Source organism: Ciona robusta, chromosome 9 (assembly GCF_009617815.1).
Source record: "Ciona robusta chromosome 9, ASM961781v2".
In the NCBI taxonomy this organism is placed as follows: domain Eukaryota; kingdom Metazoa; phylum Chordata; class Ascidiacea; order Phlebobranchia; family Cionidae; genus Ciona; species Ciona robusta.
In genome coordinates, this window is record NC_143243.1 from 6933584 (window position 1) to 6947256 (window position 13673).

Genomic DNA, 13673 nt, shown 5'->3' on the forward strand with positions numbered 1-13673 from the left:
TAAAATCATAGAGGTATGCAAGTCAAGAAAGAATTCTCATAATGTCTTTATTTCCGTCTTAGCTTGGCCGTTTCAGTTTCAAAAAGGTCTCAGGTAAGTAATAACACAAAGTACTAAAACCCAACAAAATAATGGCACAATATTGCAAGTCAATATTAACAATGTAAGATAACGTTTTTTTTTGTAACTACACACCCTGGACACCAAGACTATCGCACGTAACTGTCACCTCAAACGTTGCATATGTTGTATATATACAAAGAAAACAAATGTTTCCTATCGGGCAGGAAATTGCACATAAGTTGCGTGACAATATAAAGTGTCCGTTCCTTTTAAAATAAATCCACGAATGTTATACAGCAGTTTTACAAGACATAAATTTCATAATTGTGGTACAAGTACAACGTCATACATTATCCCTATATTTCACCACTGAGAAACTTCTATCTAAACATATAGCAAAATGGGAAGAGCCGTTCCTGCTTACAAGCATTGATGGTTAGAATATTACTAATAGGAATAAACTAAAAGGTGTTAAAGGCAGTTTGAAAACCATATATATTGACATGTCCATAAAAATTCTTTCAAGCATATCGCAACTATACCCCAACACTGGTAACCTGCACGAAATATGTCTACAGCTCATGCAAAATATTTCCATATTAGAAACATAATGAGACTGGTTACGAACATTCCACCAAAGAGAATAAGTTTGTCTTGAGTTGTCCGTTTCTCTATGAGTCTCATTACTGTGTTTGAAAGTCCTAATGTGTTTGCAATGTTCAGCATACGAGTTTTGACGCCCTGCAAGAAATAGTTGATTCTTTTTAACAGATTAGGATTGGCCATTTTTCAATGAAATATAGGGCTTAGTGGCACAGAAAGTGAATAGTATATACTTAGGCAGGTGAACCAGCCACAGTATATACACGTTTGTTTGAGTAGTGCAAAGTGATAAAATGAGTGAATATCAGATGTAGCACAACATAGTATCAATCATGTTAACACTAAACATAGTACAGGGCCATATACCCATTGGGCCATATACAAGCAGTCTATCACCTACGATTTACCCTGTAGTGCAAGTTTAGTAGCTTAGATATCTTTATCTTTTTATTATAAGACAAGGTAAAAAGTGACAGATTATAGAACCTACCTTCAAAGTCCCTCTTTGTGAACGTAAGTTGTCAATAACACTTGAACCATGACTGATTAAATCATCGATTCCTAAAATGTGATGGAAGATTAAACACAAATACTGTACAAGGTTTGTTGTGTATAAAGTACAAAGTCCACAACTGGTATTTAGTAAACCAAACAAACTATGTTCCTAAAAAACCAAATGTGACTCAAGTCCTAGGTCCAATGGCATTGTGCCGTATGAACTCAGCCCTCGACCAGTTAAAATTCTAAAAATCAAATCGACATATAGCACGAAATAAAACCCGACATAAAAATGACCACTTTTATGTGAAACTTATAGAAAATATATTACCTTTGTGTGCGTTTGTTAAACTGGAATGATGGTTTACTTGAGCATCTCCCATATTTATCGCTGTGTTTTCTTCATCCTAAAAACAGTGTCTGTTACAATCTAATACTGTGACATCCCGCAGCTTAAATGCCATGGGGCCAAGGATTTAAGCCAGAATTTGCCCAACACCCAATTGTCTAATACGTAAGTCCCATTTGACACCCACGTTAGTTTTAAATGAAGTTCTCATTAGTAAGTCTCTTTCTTTTCTCTGTTGGTGTCTCATATGCCTCCGGTGTTCAAAGTTACGAAGAGCAGCTTGTAAATGTTGGGAATCGTAGCGAACCTGGTCAACTCTCCTGTTAATATTTATGGTTTAAGCTGGCGCAGTTGTGGTTATGTTAGATCCGGTTTAAATTTTAAAGCATTGCAGTGAATCTTATGCATTCAAAGTAGAAGAAGAAATTAATATAAAAAACTTCATTGGTATTCTACACACTACTTCATAGAGTTAAACGAACCAAACACATTAATAAAACAGCACATTTAGGTCAACCATACCATACACTTATACAGAAACTAAAAATTTTAATATGCAATAGAATATGTAAAATATCTTATACATTCTTGCGTTTTGTCGCCGAGTTGGATGTTCCTTGTTTACCAGAATGTCAAGTCTTTCACAATTCCCCATGACTTGTTCAATTTGTGCACGTATGCTGTTCTCAATAACTATAAAGTGTATCGTTGAGCATGAATATGATATCATTGTTTAGACATATAATGTATTAGGCGATAAACTGAAAGCTTACCATGTACTTCATGCTCGCTTGCAGTTTCCAATCTACTCATGTTATTCTGCACCTCGTGCACCATTCTAAATCAGGAAGATACATAAACGTATATAAAGACTATAGTTAGGTTTCGTACCTAGATAATATACAAACATTTTACTTTTTGATATATCTTTTAACTCCTACCTGTTCGTTTGGTGATAAAGCGTCTCCATTTTGCAAGAATCCCACAACTACGAGATATTTCTTTACCGCGTAGGTTATTTACCAGCCAGTAGGTATTACGGTAGTGTTTTCCTCAACGTTACTGCTTAGTCATTACTATATTATTGTCGAGTCATGTTTTGCCTTTTGTTTTATTTCGCAACTGGAAATGCGTGATTAATGTTAAAGTATTAATCAGGCGTTTATTTCTCATCATAAATTTTTCGTAATTTACGTAATATTAATGCAATACGCAGAACTAACGTTGCTACCGATAAGCATGTTGTGTCTATTGCGTTGGGCCCGCGACATGCTGTTGTCTGGTAGTTTGCTGTTACCACCGTCATGCATAGTCATCGTGCTGCATACATGTAACTGTTTATATGGTAAAGCTCTGTGTTGCATTTTAATTACAGATTGGTAACCGAAATCATGCCAAATAACTGACCACTTAGTATACGGTTTCAAGTCGATAAATTAGTGCCTACAATACCATAGAAGTTGCGGCGAGAGTTTTTGAACCAAAAAGTTAGAAGGCAAATGGCCGAGGCAGAAGTACAATGCGAAGCTGCTGTTATTGAAGAGAAAATGGCAGTTCCTGAAGGTAAGTCTGTGTTTGGCGGTTGCTATGATAATAATATAACAAATGTATCCTATATATATATATGTAATATGTACATTACATACATGTGTGTATATTTGTTATTTATATCATAATGTTTGATCTTATAAGTACTAACCCTATATAAAATCCCTAGCTCCCAACCTCCAACACCTCCCACCAGTCTAATCTGTACTTACCAGAGAATTCTTAACTGAAGCCTTATTTAGTAACATTGCAAACTAAATTAACTAATATATATATATATAAGCACGTGACCTATCTTCTACTCCTAGGTGATATACAATGTGAGCAAGATTTGAAGTCCATTAAAGATGAAGAACCAAAAGTTGAATCAATCTCGTTTAAACTGGTTTTCAACAAACAAAAACTTGATATAAAATGGGAGCCAAATAAGACCATTAAGTCTTTAAAAACCCATATTGAAACCCTCACTGGAGTTGCCCCTGCAATGCAAAAACTTATGTTTAAAGGTGTGGATATTGCTTAGGCCACACCACACGTTTTTATTTTAGGCCCAACTTTGTAGTTTTCTTCCATTCAAAACAAACAGTTTTAAATATTCATAAAAGAAAGGTATTTGCGTCTGCTTACTCACCTGGAATTTATTGTTTTCATCATGAAGTTCCCTGATGAAGTCTTAAAAGTTTTGTTGTTAATACACTACGTTTTTTTATACCAGATGAGCTGTTAAGCATTATCACAAATCTTGTAAACAGGACTTGTCAAGGACGATCAAATATTATCGGAAGCAGGAATCACGAATGGATCAAAAATGATGTTGGTTGGCTCCACACTCACAGATGTTATTTCAGTCAACACCAAAACCTCAACCACATCTTCTTCTGTAGAATCCAAGGCAGCTACAAAGGAACCTCTTTCAAAACAAAAAGTCCATGAAAAAGTAATATTTTCCAACTGTATTAACTATGATATGAACCGAATTATTATAACATATTGTCCAAGTTCATCATTGTATTTAAATTCAGGTAAGCCAAAAATGTTTTGATCATAGGTTTATTTAAATACAGCTTAGCCGTAACCTTGCAGTGTTCCTGTTATATCTGCATTAAGATAACTTTATTTTAGGTAATTAAACATGGAATTCCTGATGATGCAATGCCAGCATACAGGAATGGTCATGACGATTTACCCGACATACCACTTAGAGGAATGGTCAATAAACATAACCATAAGGTAAAGCAAAACAATGCATTATAAAGGTAGATGGCAATTATAAGGGCTGCTTTGTAAATTATAGGTTCGTCTTACGTTTAAGCTTGAAGTTGATCAGTTGTGGCTTGGTACAAAAGAAAGAACAGAAAAACTGACCATGAGTTCAATAAAACAAGTTGTTTCAGAACCGATAACGGGCCATGAAGAATACCACATGTTGGCTTTGCAGCTTGGCCCAACTGAACAAAGCAGGTAGTTTTTTTTACATTTTGTGATATTAATACTTATCTTGTGTGATATACTTTCATTCTAATGTATGATTTCAGGTATTGGATATATTGGGTACCAGCTCAGTATGTAAGAGCAATAAAAACTATTATTTTGGGACCGTGGCAAAAATTCTGACCCAAGTTTTGTTGTGGTGTAGACTTTATACCATTGTGGTCATATAAGAGGCGTTTTAAGTTGCCAGTTCAACTTTTCTCAAGAGTTCAATCTTCAGAGCTGTGATGCCAGACAGTGTCTTTTCAATATTTTGTGGTATGCTAACACACAGTCACAATGAAAACTTGGCTGATAACAGTTCCGTCCTTATTGTTTTGGGAATTTCATCTCTGTTACACTGCAGGCACAGACAATATTAAAAAAAATATATGTTAAATTGGATTCGTTCCTTGTATTTGTGTCGAAGTGCAACGCTTTGAACTGTTTGGTTTCTATTTATTGTTTTGATTGGTTTAAAGTCTAAAATTTTCGAGTATTAAGTTGTGTTTACATTAACCGATTTTAGTGCAGTGTCAACTTGTTTAAATTATAAAATGTCACAAGACGTCCAAAAAATATTGGACAAATTTAATCAGAAGATGCTATATGCCGTTTTTGTTAATGAAAAGTAGTAAAGTACGTTTTGACATCTTGGATAAGGGTACGTTAGGTTTCTACCGGAGACTTGATTTCTATTTGGAACTGGAATCCATAGTGACATCTAGCGGTCGAAATTTTTCAAGTAAAGAAAAAATTATTCAAATATTTGGTCAAAAATCAAAAACAACGATACTGTAACACAAGTCACTGCACCGATATAATTTGTTAAAAACACCATATTGTTTATGTATCACTCAGGAAAGTTCCGTGGCCGTGCAGCAGTCGGTCCTGCCAGAGATTCGGTAAGTGTAAAACAGTTTGGCAATATAGTAAAGTTACTCTTATTATAACATGCAGCTTATCTATAAACGTTGGTCCTGTTATACGAGACCCAATGCTTGCGATGAATTCTGCGCAATGTGCCTTACCCTTACTACTAACTTCTGACACTTTTCACCAGCCTAATCTGTAACGTCTCAGAGGATCCTATAAGTAACGTCTCAGAGGATCTAACATTATTACCCAATACCCTAAAATACAAATGGTTTTGTCCATACTGTTATGCATTTTAAGGCTAAACTTGTATCACTTTCAGCATGGAGTGCACAATGTTCATCTCTCCTTGAACACCTCAGCTGTTCCAACCGAAAGAACTGCGAGACACGTCACACCAGATCGCCTGACTCGTGATCAAGCTACAACTTTCCGTCCTTCAGATTTACCCATAGGCCAACAAAGCTCATCAGCTAGGAGGTAAGTCTTGAGCTCCTTGAGATTTTTTATTGGATTAAAGGGATATTTAAAGCCACCTTAGTCATGAATGGTGTGGCACAGTGATTAGAGTAAGTGTGTCGTAACCAATGGAAACCAGATTTAATGCTTGATGCTGCTACAAGGGGGGTGCATGTAGGTGTTCTTGGGCCAGACACTTAACGGTCATTGTTTCAAACCAGTGGTCACTATTGGTTTGTCTAAGATTTCATTTTATTGGAATGTTTGATAATATTTGAAATACAATTCAGATTTGTTTTGTTTTAACAACACATCAAACAGTCATTGTCATGTTATGCAACAAAATAATGTTTTTATTAAATATTAATACACACAATCATTTCAGATCTTCAGCTCACAGTGATGTAGGGTCAGCACACAGCTTGGCTTCTGGCCCTTTAAAAACTATCGGTATGTTGTAATGTATTATAATATGCTTTACTTAATTAGGTTAAATTTGGGTGCTAACTAGATTCAAATTGTGAGCGAGATGTGAGACTGAGAGTAGGGATAAGTTTATTGAATCTGGCCCTGATTTAATACTCCTATTATTGCATTCTCATAGCATAATAATAGAATACACCAAGTGCTACTATTAAACCACAGAAACAGAGCAGAACGTTTTTATTAGAAAAAGAAATTGCTATTGCCAGTTGTATAAATATATATCTGTTTGAACATTTAGTACACTAATAGTTGGCCTAAATTTTTATTGCCGTGTATTTGGTAGCAGTTTGTCTATGGGTTTTGTAATAGATTGATGTTTTATTTCAGGGTTCGGCCCACCAGCTCTGCTTCATACAATGAGTGAAACACGGATGTTGGGAAATCGTAGAAATTTGGTCAGTCCTTCTAAAGTATATGCTGCAGAATTTACTCAAGTAAGCTGGGTGATATTACAGTTAATAATCACTTTTAAATGCTGTGTTTTGTGTTTAACAAATTTTAATTACTTTTTGCTTATTGAAATATTTTTTGTTCAGTTACAAACTGGTGATCACTTTAGGAGAAACAACAGCGGAAATAATGCTCAAAGTGAAAGCTTTTATCAGGTTTGACAGCAGTTTAAATCCTCTGTTCGAAAATATTGTTTTGAGCATTAGCATATTATTCATATGTTGTGTGTAATGAGATATCCATGTTAAGAAAACTCCCTTCCTTTGCTTCAGTACATCGAAAGTTGATATCATGCCTTTATTTCACCTAACTTTTTTGTTTCTACTTTGGATGTTTAGTTTAAAAATAAGACAATATTTTAATACAAGTAAATCGAATTGTGGAAGCGTAGTGTTTAAGTAATGTGACCATATTGTACAGACCTGTCCAATTATTTAAACTGCTTGTTTATTTTGTTTTTCCTTTATTAGGAGCAGGGTGGTCCAAGCATTTCAAAGGTGCCAGGAAACAACACAGCTCGGTTGGGTAATCAAAGTCAGCAGCAGAAAAGTGGATCCTACTTACCTGGTATATTACTGCTTGCTGCTTTCATTTTATTAATTGAAGAGTTTAAACTACAGTCTACAAACATTGCTAAGGCAGTTCTACTGTGTAGTTTGTATAACACATTTGTTCTATGGTCAAATGGAACTTATGCTTTGGCAGTTTGGCACATAGCCATTTACATATAAAGTATTAGGAAATGTAGGCTTTATAAGTAATAAGTATATTATTAACATTGCTTACAGCCTACAATGGTACACATTGTGTTTCCACCATGCGTTCTATTCATATTTATTCTATACGTGTGAGTTTCTCGAGAACCTAGGATTTAGGCCGGATTTGGCCCATTACCGCAATACCCAGACTGCTTATGTATATCTGAAAGCAAAGTTTTTCTGGAACATTGATCAACCAGTGTGACTTTGTCTCAAATAAGTCCATCAGACTCCGACATGATGACTTGCATAACTCTCAGGTGATCGTGTTATATTTGCTGAGTCACCTTCCGCACCCGGAATTCCGATTGTTTATCGAACTTCTGAGGAGAGAGCAGCCAACCCAGATCGACTTAATTTAGACAGGTATGATCAGGATGCTTTTAATTAGACTTAAAACCAGGTATTATGAATCTCCGTATGATGCATTGAAATCCTTTAGATCTTTTAGCAACAAAATTCGTGCAAAAAATTTTTGTTACAATTTTTTTTTTTTTTTTTTTTCTTACAACTACGAAATGAATTAGAAGACTTGATTTTTGCCTGTTCTGTATTTGGTAGCACTTGAATAAAATAATTATTTGATGATGTGATGCATCATTATTTCCTTCTAGACGAAGATTAACAGTCTGTCCGATCCTGGAGGGGGAGGAGCATCTTCGACTCCTTAACTTCCAACACAACCTAATCACGAGGATCCAACATCTTTCCAACCTCCGAAGACTCATCTTCCTTGATCTCTATGACAACCAGATAGAGGAGATGACGGGATTATCTTCACTTAAATCCCTCCGTGTTCTCATGTTGGGAAAGAACAGGTGATAATGATTATTAAACAACTGTGTTGGGGATAACCTTTCAACGGTTCATCTGGAATGAAAAAACCTAGCGTTTTACGACGGGAATCATTCCCTGATGCAAGTCTTGCTAAATTGCAGACGAAACGTAGGAAATACATTACATTTTTATACCAGATGAGCTGTTGAAAGAATATTTACATTATGCCTGGTAGCATTGTTCACCTATTTTTTTACAAAAAAAAACTGAAACCCCAGGATTCGACAAATCAGCAGCCTTGATAACCTGGTGAAGCTTGATGTGTTAGACCTTCATGGCAACCAAATACAAACTGTTGAAAACTTGAGTCATTTATCCGAACTACGAGTTCTAAACCTCGCTGGTAATCAAATTGAGGTTAGAAAGTTTTAATCAAAAACGTTTGTTTTAAATGAAATATTTTCAAGGTAAATTTCTCATAACATTAAACCTTTAGAAAAAGTGGATAGTTTTAATCCAAAATGTATGTTTAAAATGAAATATTTTTTCAAGAGAAACCAACCTAACAAGGCTATACAGGTTTCTTTGCAATTATTAATATATTTATATAATAGTTATATTGTAGCATTTTGGGGGGCAGACCAAAATACTAGACCCTTTAATGTCAAGTGTTGTATTATATTTCTAAAACTTAAAAATAATATATGAACCATATTGCAACTAGTAAGACAAAAAACCTGCTTGATGCTTCTCTATTTATCCTATCATCCCTACCAACAATACTGATCCATCAATACATTACAGCATGTGAGCAACCTTTCTGGTATGGACACATTAGCAGAGTTAAACTTAAGAAGAAATATAATCGCTTCTGTGTCGGAGGTCGACCTGCTTACATCACTACAGAGATTATTTTTAAGCTTTAATAACATTTCAAGGTAAACAGTTATTAGGAATATGAAATTGTTATAAATAATGTTTTCAATAAATCTCCTGGACAGTTTCTTTATACTTGATGTTGTAATATTTATATTTGTTTGCTATTTTGATGTTATATTATTCGAAACAATAAAATATACAGCATCCGGTGTATTTGTATTGATTTATCAAAAAAAAACTACAATTTTCTCGAAATTCTTCTTTATATTTGGTAATACTTTATTTCTGTATATGTTATTGCCTAAATACTGTTGTCTCTATGCTATTGTTTATATTAAACTTTAAAGGTCCAGTTCTTTTATTTTTAATTGAACTTCCTCCATAGGTGGGGTGATATTGAGTGTCTTAGTGATGCAAGTGCATTATGTGAGATCTCCTTGGATGGGAACCCCATCTCAAGTGACGTCTGCTACAAACAAATTGTCCTACGAAGCATGCCACAGCTGCGACAACTAGACATGAAAAGAATTTCAGTTAGTTGTTTATAATTGGGCGTGACTGTTTTAGTTAAATAATTCTGTTGCCATGACAAAGTTAGTTTGTTCGTTTCTGAACCAGAGATATTGGGTTGTGGCTCGATGCTGCTACCACTGTAAGTGTGTGTGTCCTTGGTCAAGTAACTTTATAGTAATTGCTGCAATAACACAGTGTTGCTTATTTTGACAAAATAGTTTAAAAAACCTTTATTAAAAAAAAACAAAACAAAATTCTAAAGTGCTGTAATGTCTAATGTGTATAATTAAGTTATGTATTCCATACTGTTATGTTTAGGAGGATGAGCGAAGAATGACAGCAGTTTTGATCAGGAAAGAAGAAGATAGAAAACGTGAAGTTCACAAACAGGTTGGATCTCGCCTCTTCTTGGATTACACACTTAAGTCTTGGCAAACTTAACTTTAGAAATACGGTTGCGGTTGGCAAATAGGTCGAAATACACAACATTTTTCATACCATATAAGCTGTTAGCCTGTTACAAGATTATTTATGGACTTTCCTGATCCAGGTGATTGCGAAAGAGAAGAAAAGGTTAGCAATCAACAACGCAGCTCGCCAGTGGGAAGCTGAGCATGGTGGTCGTCCTATTCCTCCCAGGTGGAGGGAAGATCAGAACCTCCACTTCCGAGAGGATCGCGGAATCTTCTCGCAAGTTGCTCCGAGTTCGGGAGAGAGCTCTCCTCTTACGGGGAGAAGTGAGAGCACGGATAAATCAGCGTGGCTCAGTGCAGGAAACTCCAACCGAAGTGTCAACAACAACAATAATAACAACAGATTGTATGTGCTTGTTTTTTTGTTGCATAAATAAGCAAAAAGTTGAGGTGACACTTAACATTATGCTTATACTTTTACCTTATTTTTAAGCACTAACCTGCATTTTACTTACAATAATCTCACCCACAGACCCAACATCACGTCACTGGATATATCCGAGAGCTACCTCGCTGAAATTGACGGTGAAAATCTTCAGTTGTTTGGTCCAGGGGCATTGGATTCTTTGGACAAAAATTGGGGTAAATTCTTTTATCTAACCGGGTTTAACCTTTTATTTTAAACATACTATTAATAGAAGACTAGATCACTAGAGCATATTTGTCTCCCAAAAAAAAATAGTCACCCACAAAGTAACATACATGGTAACTCATAAGCTAGCACGAGGTGTATAAACCCCCATGTTGGTATGACATCATTTTCCGGCCATGCGAGGATAAAGTAAGTTATATTTATCCATTTATTCATTCATTTTTAACCTCTTTTATTAACAATATAGTCTGCAAAAGACCCCTACACCACTTAAATCACTGCTGTATATTATGTTTTCCTTTCAAATTTTAAACATTTGATATCTTGTACATGACAGGCAACCAAGCATCCAGTGCAGTCACCACAATAACAATACAGTTTATTAATTTCGACGACCTTTGCAACTATATTATTAAGATTAAGAACAAGTTTATCAACGCAGTGGTGAGTAGTCATCTAAATGCTGGGAAAATAAATGACACGAAACATATTTTTTTATATCTTGATATTATATTATACATCGTGTATTCCAGCACTGCTAAACTGAATACTGAACTTTAACACATACACCTGCAACATGCTTACCGTAACACATACCCTTGCAGCATGTTTACACAAACACATATTATATAGCTTATAGGTAGGATCAGGGGTGCACCAAAGTGACATTTGTGCTATACCTTTTGTACTCCCTGCCACATAAAGTTAAAATATATTTTTTTTAGCATTTGATACTGAAAGAAGTAAACCTGCACAGCTTGCAGCAGCTGAACGCTCTCTCACAAATGAAACGTCTTGAAACACTTTCAGTAGAATGTGGACCCGGCAACCCTGTCACACAATTCTCACTCTGGAAATCTTACGTCATTTTTCGATTGTCGCATCTATCTCTTGCTAAACTTAACGGGGAGGAGGTAAAAATACAAATTATTTTTTTTTTATCTCATGTTCATACAGGTAGCATCATCTAATAGAAAAATATAAATCATATTTATTTTTCCTATCTTCATCATATATATGTTTTCTACAGGTAAATTTTTTTGTAAACATATGATTTATTTGTAGTTATATACATTGTTCTATAAATACAATACTTAAATTTATAAACAAAGTTACGTACTTGGCCAATATCTTTTTATTCATGTGGCTTTGAGGTTATTTTATAAATTTCCCAGTTAATGCTTACACTTTCATTTATATTTGTCCGGTTTTATTTGACTTTCAATTGTTGTATGTTTGTTTTTCTCTCACTTTATTTGAGTTGTACCTGATTAAGTTTGCTATGGGTTGAATCTTACTTTATTTTAGTCTGTAATAAATGCAATATATAAATTCTGCATAAAGGTACAAGGTACCTATTTAAGTTTGTGTACCTGTTGTACATTCAGTATTGAGAATAGATCTTGTATCAAAGCAAATAGTGATTGTTTTGGCCAGTTTCCAAGTACAGCAAGTTTCAGTGTTGTCAGTAAGTTTCTTTGCACTGAACAGAACAGATTTTTTGCTCAACCTCTAAAATGACATACCACTTTCTCAGGTGTCGGCCGCAGATGTTGTTGCTTCAGAAAAGATTTTCGGTTCCTTATCACTGGTGACCACGTCTCAATTATCCCAGTTTCGATTAGTTGCTTTGCTTGGAGAAACACGACAGAAGCAACTTACATCTAGCAAGGAATCAAAGAAATCTAAGGGTTGGTTCATGTTTTTTCAGATAAAACTGTTTTAAAATAGGCTGTTCATAAAGCTTGATGTTTTGCTTAAGTTGGTATTTGATACTTATTCTTGCTTTTCTAGAGTAATTATAGTAGGGTGGGGAAAGATGGGACACCTTTTCCATCTTTTTTCTTGTCCTATGTGGTAGTAAACAAAGAACATTCAAAGAATTATAAAACCGTATCATCGCAATCCAATGGAACGGTGTAAATTGTTTAAAATACGATCAGGATATTTGTATAATATGTGCTAAAGGTATTCCATTTTCCCCAACCCTACGCTACTATATTTCTTACAGCATTTTAAATTGTGTTCATTAAATTAATTATTTTTTTCTTTTAGGCGAAGCAGAAAGCAGGTTAGCTGCTGTTGAATCTGTTGGTAGAGCCGGTTTGCAATACATACCACAAAAGCAAATGGAAGTTAAAGCAATTGTATGTATATTACCTAGTAGTCTAACAGATACATCAACTGTTCATTTTTTGCAGGATACTAAATGCCGTGCAGAAGTGGCACGTGACATTGTACGCACCTTGAAAAAAGACGTTGGTGTAATAGCTTCCAAACAGTCTATGCTGACTAAACTGTGGCCAGAAATATTTGTCGACCTTATAAAAGAAGCGGTGCTTGATATGTACAGTATGGAAGAATATGTAAAACGTGAAGTGAAGGCTTTTGAAGCAATCCTGTAAACTTTTCTTCGCTTTCTTAATACCACTGTTTTTTCTAATACCCTATTCATTTTCGTTGCCTTAGACTTAGACACTGTTCCACAACTTGCACATTGTGAACGATTTCTTTTCTTTCTTGTAATAAATTAAATTACCCAAAAATGTTGTAACTGTAATAAATTCTGTGAGTCTGACCCTGATCTGGTGCTAGAGTTAAACGATCTTTGTGTAAAGAAATACAATAAGGATCTGGTGCTACAAAAATAAAGTCTAACGAATCGTGTAACAAAAAATATATATTCCACATGAATGGCATCGTCAGTCTCTTTTTCAATAGAATGAAATGGTTCCTTGGGTGGGCATCGAACTCGGGTTATTGTAGTCTTTACCCAATCAGAATGGGCTCGTCTTCTGTGGCATGCATATTTTTGAGTAAAAGAAAAAGGCGAACTTGTGTGCTATTTCAACCATCGTGGTTTTGCGACTGTGTGTGTA

General features: G+C 35.0%; 3 protein-coding genes across 3 annotated transcripts; 2 read left to right on the top strand and 1 right to left on the bottom strand.

The window, feature by feature from the left end:
* Positions 1–33: 33 nt before the first annotated feature.
* LOC149731775 (Golgi SNAP receptor complex member 2-like) lies at positions 34–2649 on the bottom strand. The gene is made up of 7 exons (XM_089884352.1): positions 2455–2649; positions 2287–2351; positions 2098–2206; positions 1701–1833; positions 1496–1571; positions 1157–1227; positions 34–804 (listed from the first exon to the last, which is right to left on the bottom strand). Exons 1-7 carry the CDS (start codon positions 2481–2483, stop codon positions 643–645), a joined length of 645 nt encoding a protein of 214 aa, XP_089740478.1. The 5' UTR covers positions 2484–2649; the 3' UTR covers positions 34–642.
* Positions 2650–2807: 158 nt separating this feature from the next.
* LOC149731776 (ubiquitin domain-containing protein UBFD1-like) lies at positions 2808–5132 on the top strand. Its single transcript, XM_089884344.1, has 6 exons — positions 2808–3076; positions 3370–3567; positions 3814–3998; positions 4184–4291; positions 4356–4522; positions 4597–5132. Exons 1-6 carry the CDS (start codon positions 3013–3015, stop codon positions 4673–4675), a joined length of 801 nt encoding a protein of 266 aa, XP_089740470.1. The 5' UTR covers positions 2808–3012; the 3' UTR covers positions 4676–5132.
* Positions 5133–5159: 27 nt separating this feature from the next.
* Positions 5160–13372, top strand: LOC149731777 (leucine-rich repeat-containing protein 49-like). Its single transcript, XM_089884277.1, has 19 exons — positions 5160–5436; positions 5730–5887; positions 6252–6316; positions 6680–6786; positions 6889–6957; positions 7273–7369; positions 7821–7926; positions 8175–8378; positions 8616–8754; positions 9142–9275; positions 9602–9749; positions 10048–10119; positions 10280–10548; positions 10675–10784; positions 11132–11238; positions 11520–11708; positions 12332–12485; positions 12850–12941; positions 12996–13372. Exons 1-19 carry the CDS (start codon positions 5380–5382, stop codon positions 13197–13199), a joined length of 2481 nt encoding a protein of 826 aa, XP_089740403.1. The 5' UTR covers positions 5160–5379; the 3' UTR covers positions 13200–13372.
* The last annotated feature ends 301 nt before the right edge of the window (positions 13373–13673 follow it).

Excerpts from the sequence above, each read along its gene's own strand:
- LOC149731777 (XM_089884277.1), top strand. The coding sequence starts at position 5,380 with ATGTATCACTCAGGAAAGTTCCGTGGCCGTGCAGCAGTCGGTCCTGCC. Across the intron at positions 6,317-6,679 it reads TGGCCCTTTAAAAACTATCG|GGTTCGGCCCACCAGCTCTG; the intron begins GTATGTTGTAAT and ends GTTTTATTTCAG. Across the intron at positions 8,379-8,615 it reads CTCATGTTGGGAAAGAACAG|GATTCGACAAATCAGCAGCC; the intron begins GTGATAATGATT and ends CTGAAACCCCAG.
- LOC149731776 (XM_089884344.1), top strand. The coding sequence starts at position 3,013 with ATGGCCGAGGCAGAAGTACAATGCGAAGCTGCTGTTATTGAAGAGAAA. Across the intron at positions 3,077-3,369 it reads GAAAATGGCAGTTCCTGAAG|GTGATATACAATGTGAGCAA; the intron begins GTAAGTCTGTGT and ends TTCTACTCCTAG. Across the intron at positions 4,292-4,355 it reads TCAATAAACATAACCATAAG|GTTCGTCTTACGTTTAAGCT; the intron begins GTAAAGCAAAAC and ends TGTAAATTATAG.
- LOC149731775 (XM_089884352.1), bottom strand. The coding sequence starts at position 2,483 with ATGGAGACGCTTTATCACCAAACGAACAG. Across the intron at positions 2,352-2,454 it reads CTTTATCACCAAACGAACAG|AATGGTGCACGAGGTGCAGA; the intron begins GTAGGAGTTAAA and ends TTCCTGATTTAG. Across the intron at positions 1,572-1,700 it reads GAACTTCATTTAAAACTAAC|GATGAAGAAAACACAGCGAT; the intron begins GTGGGTGTCAAA and ends CACTGTTTTTAG.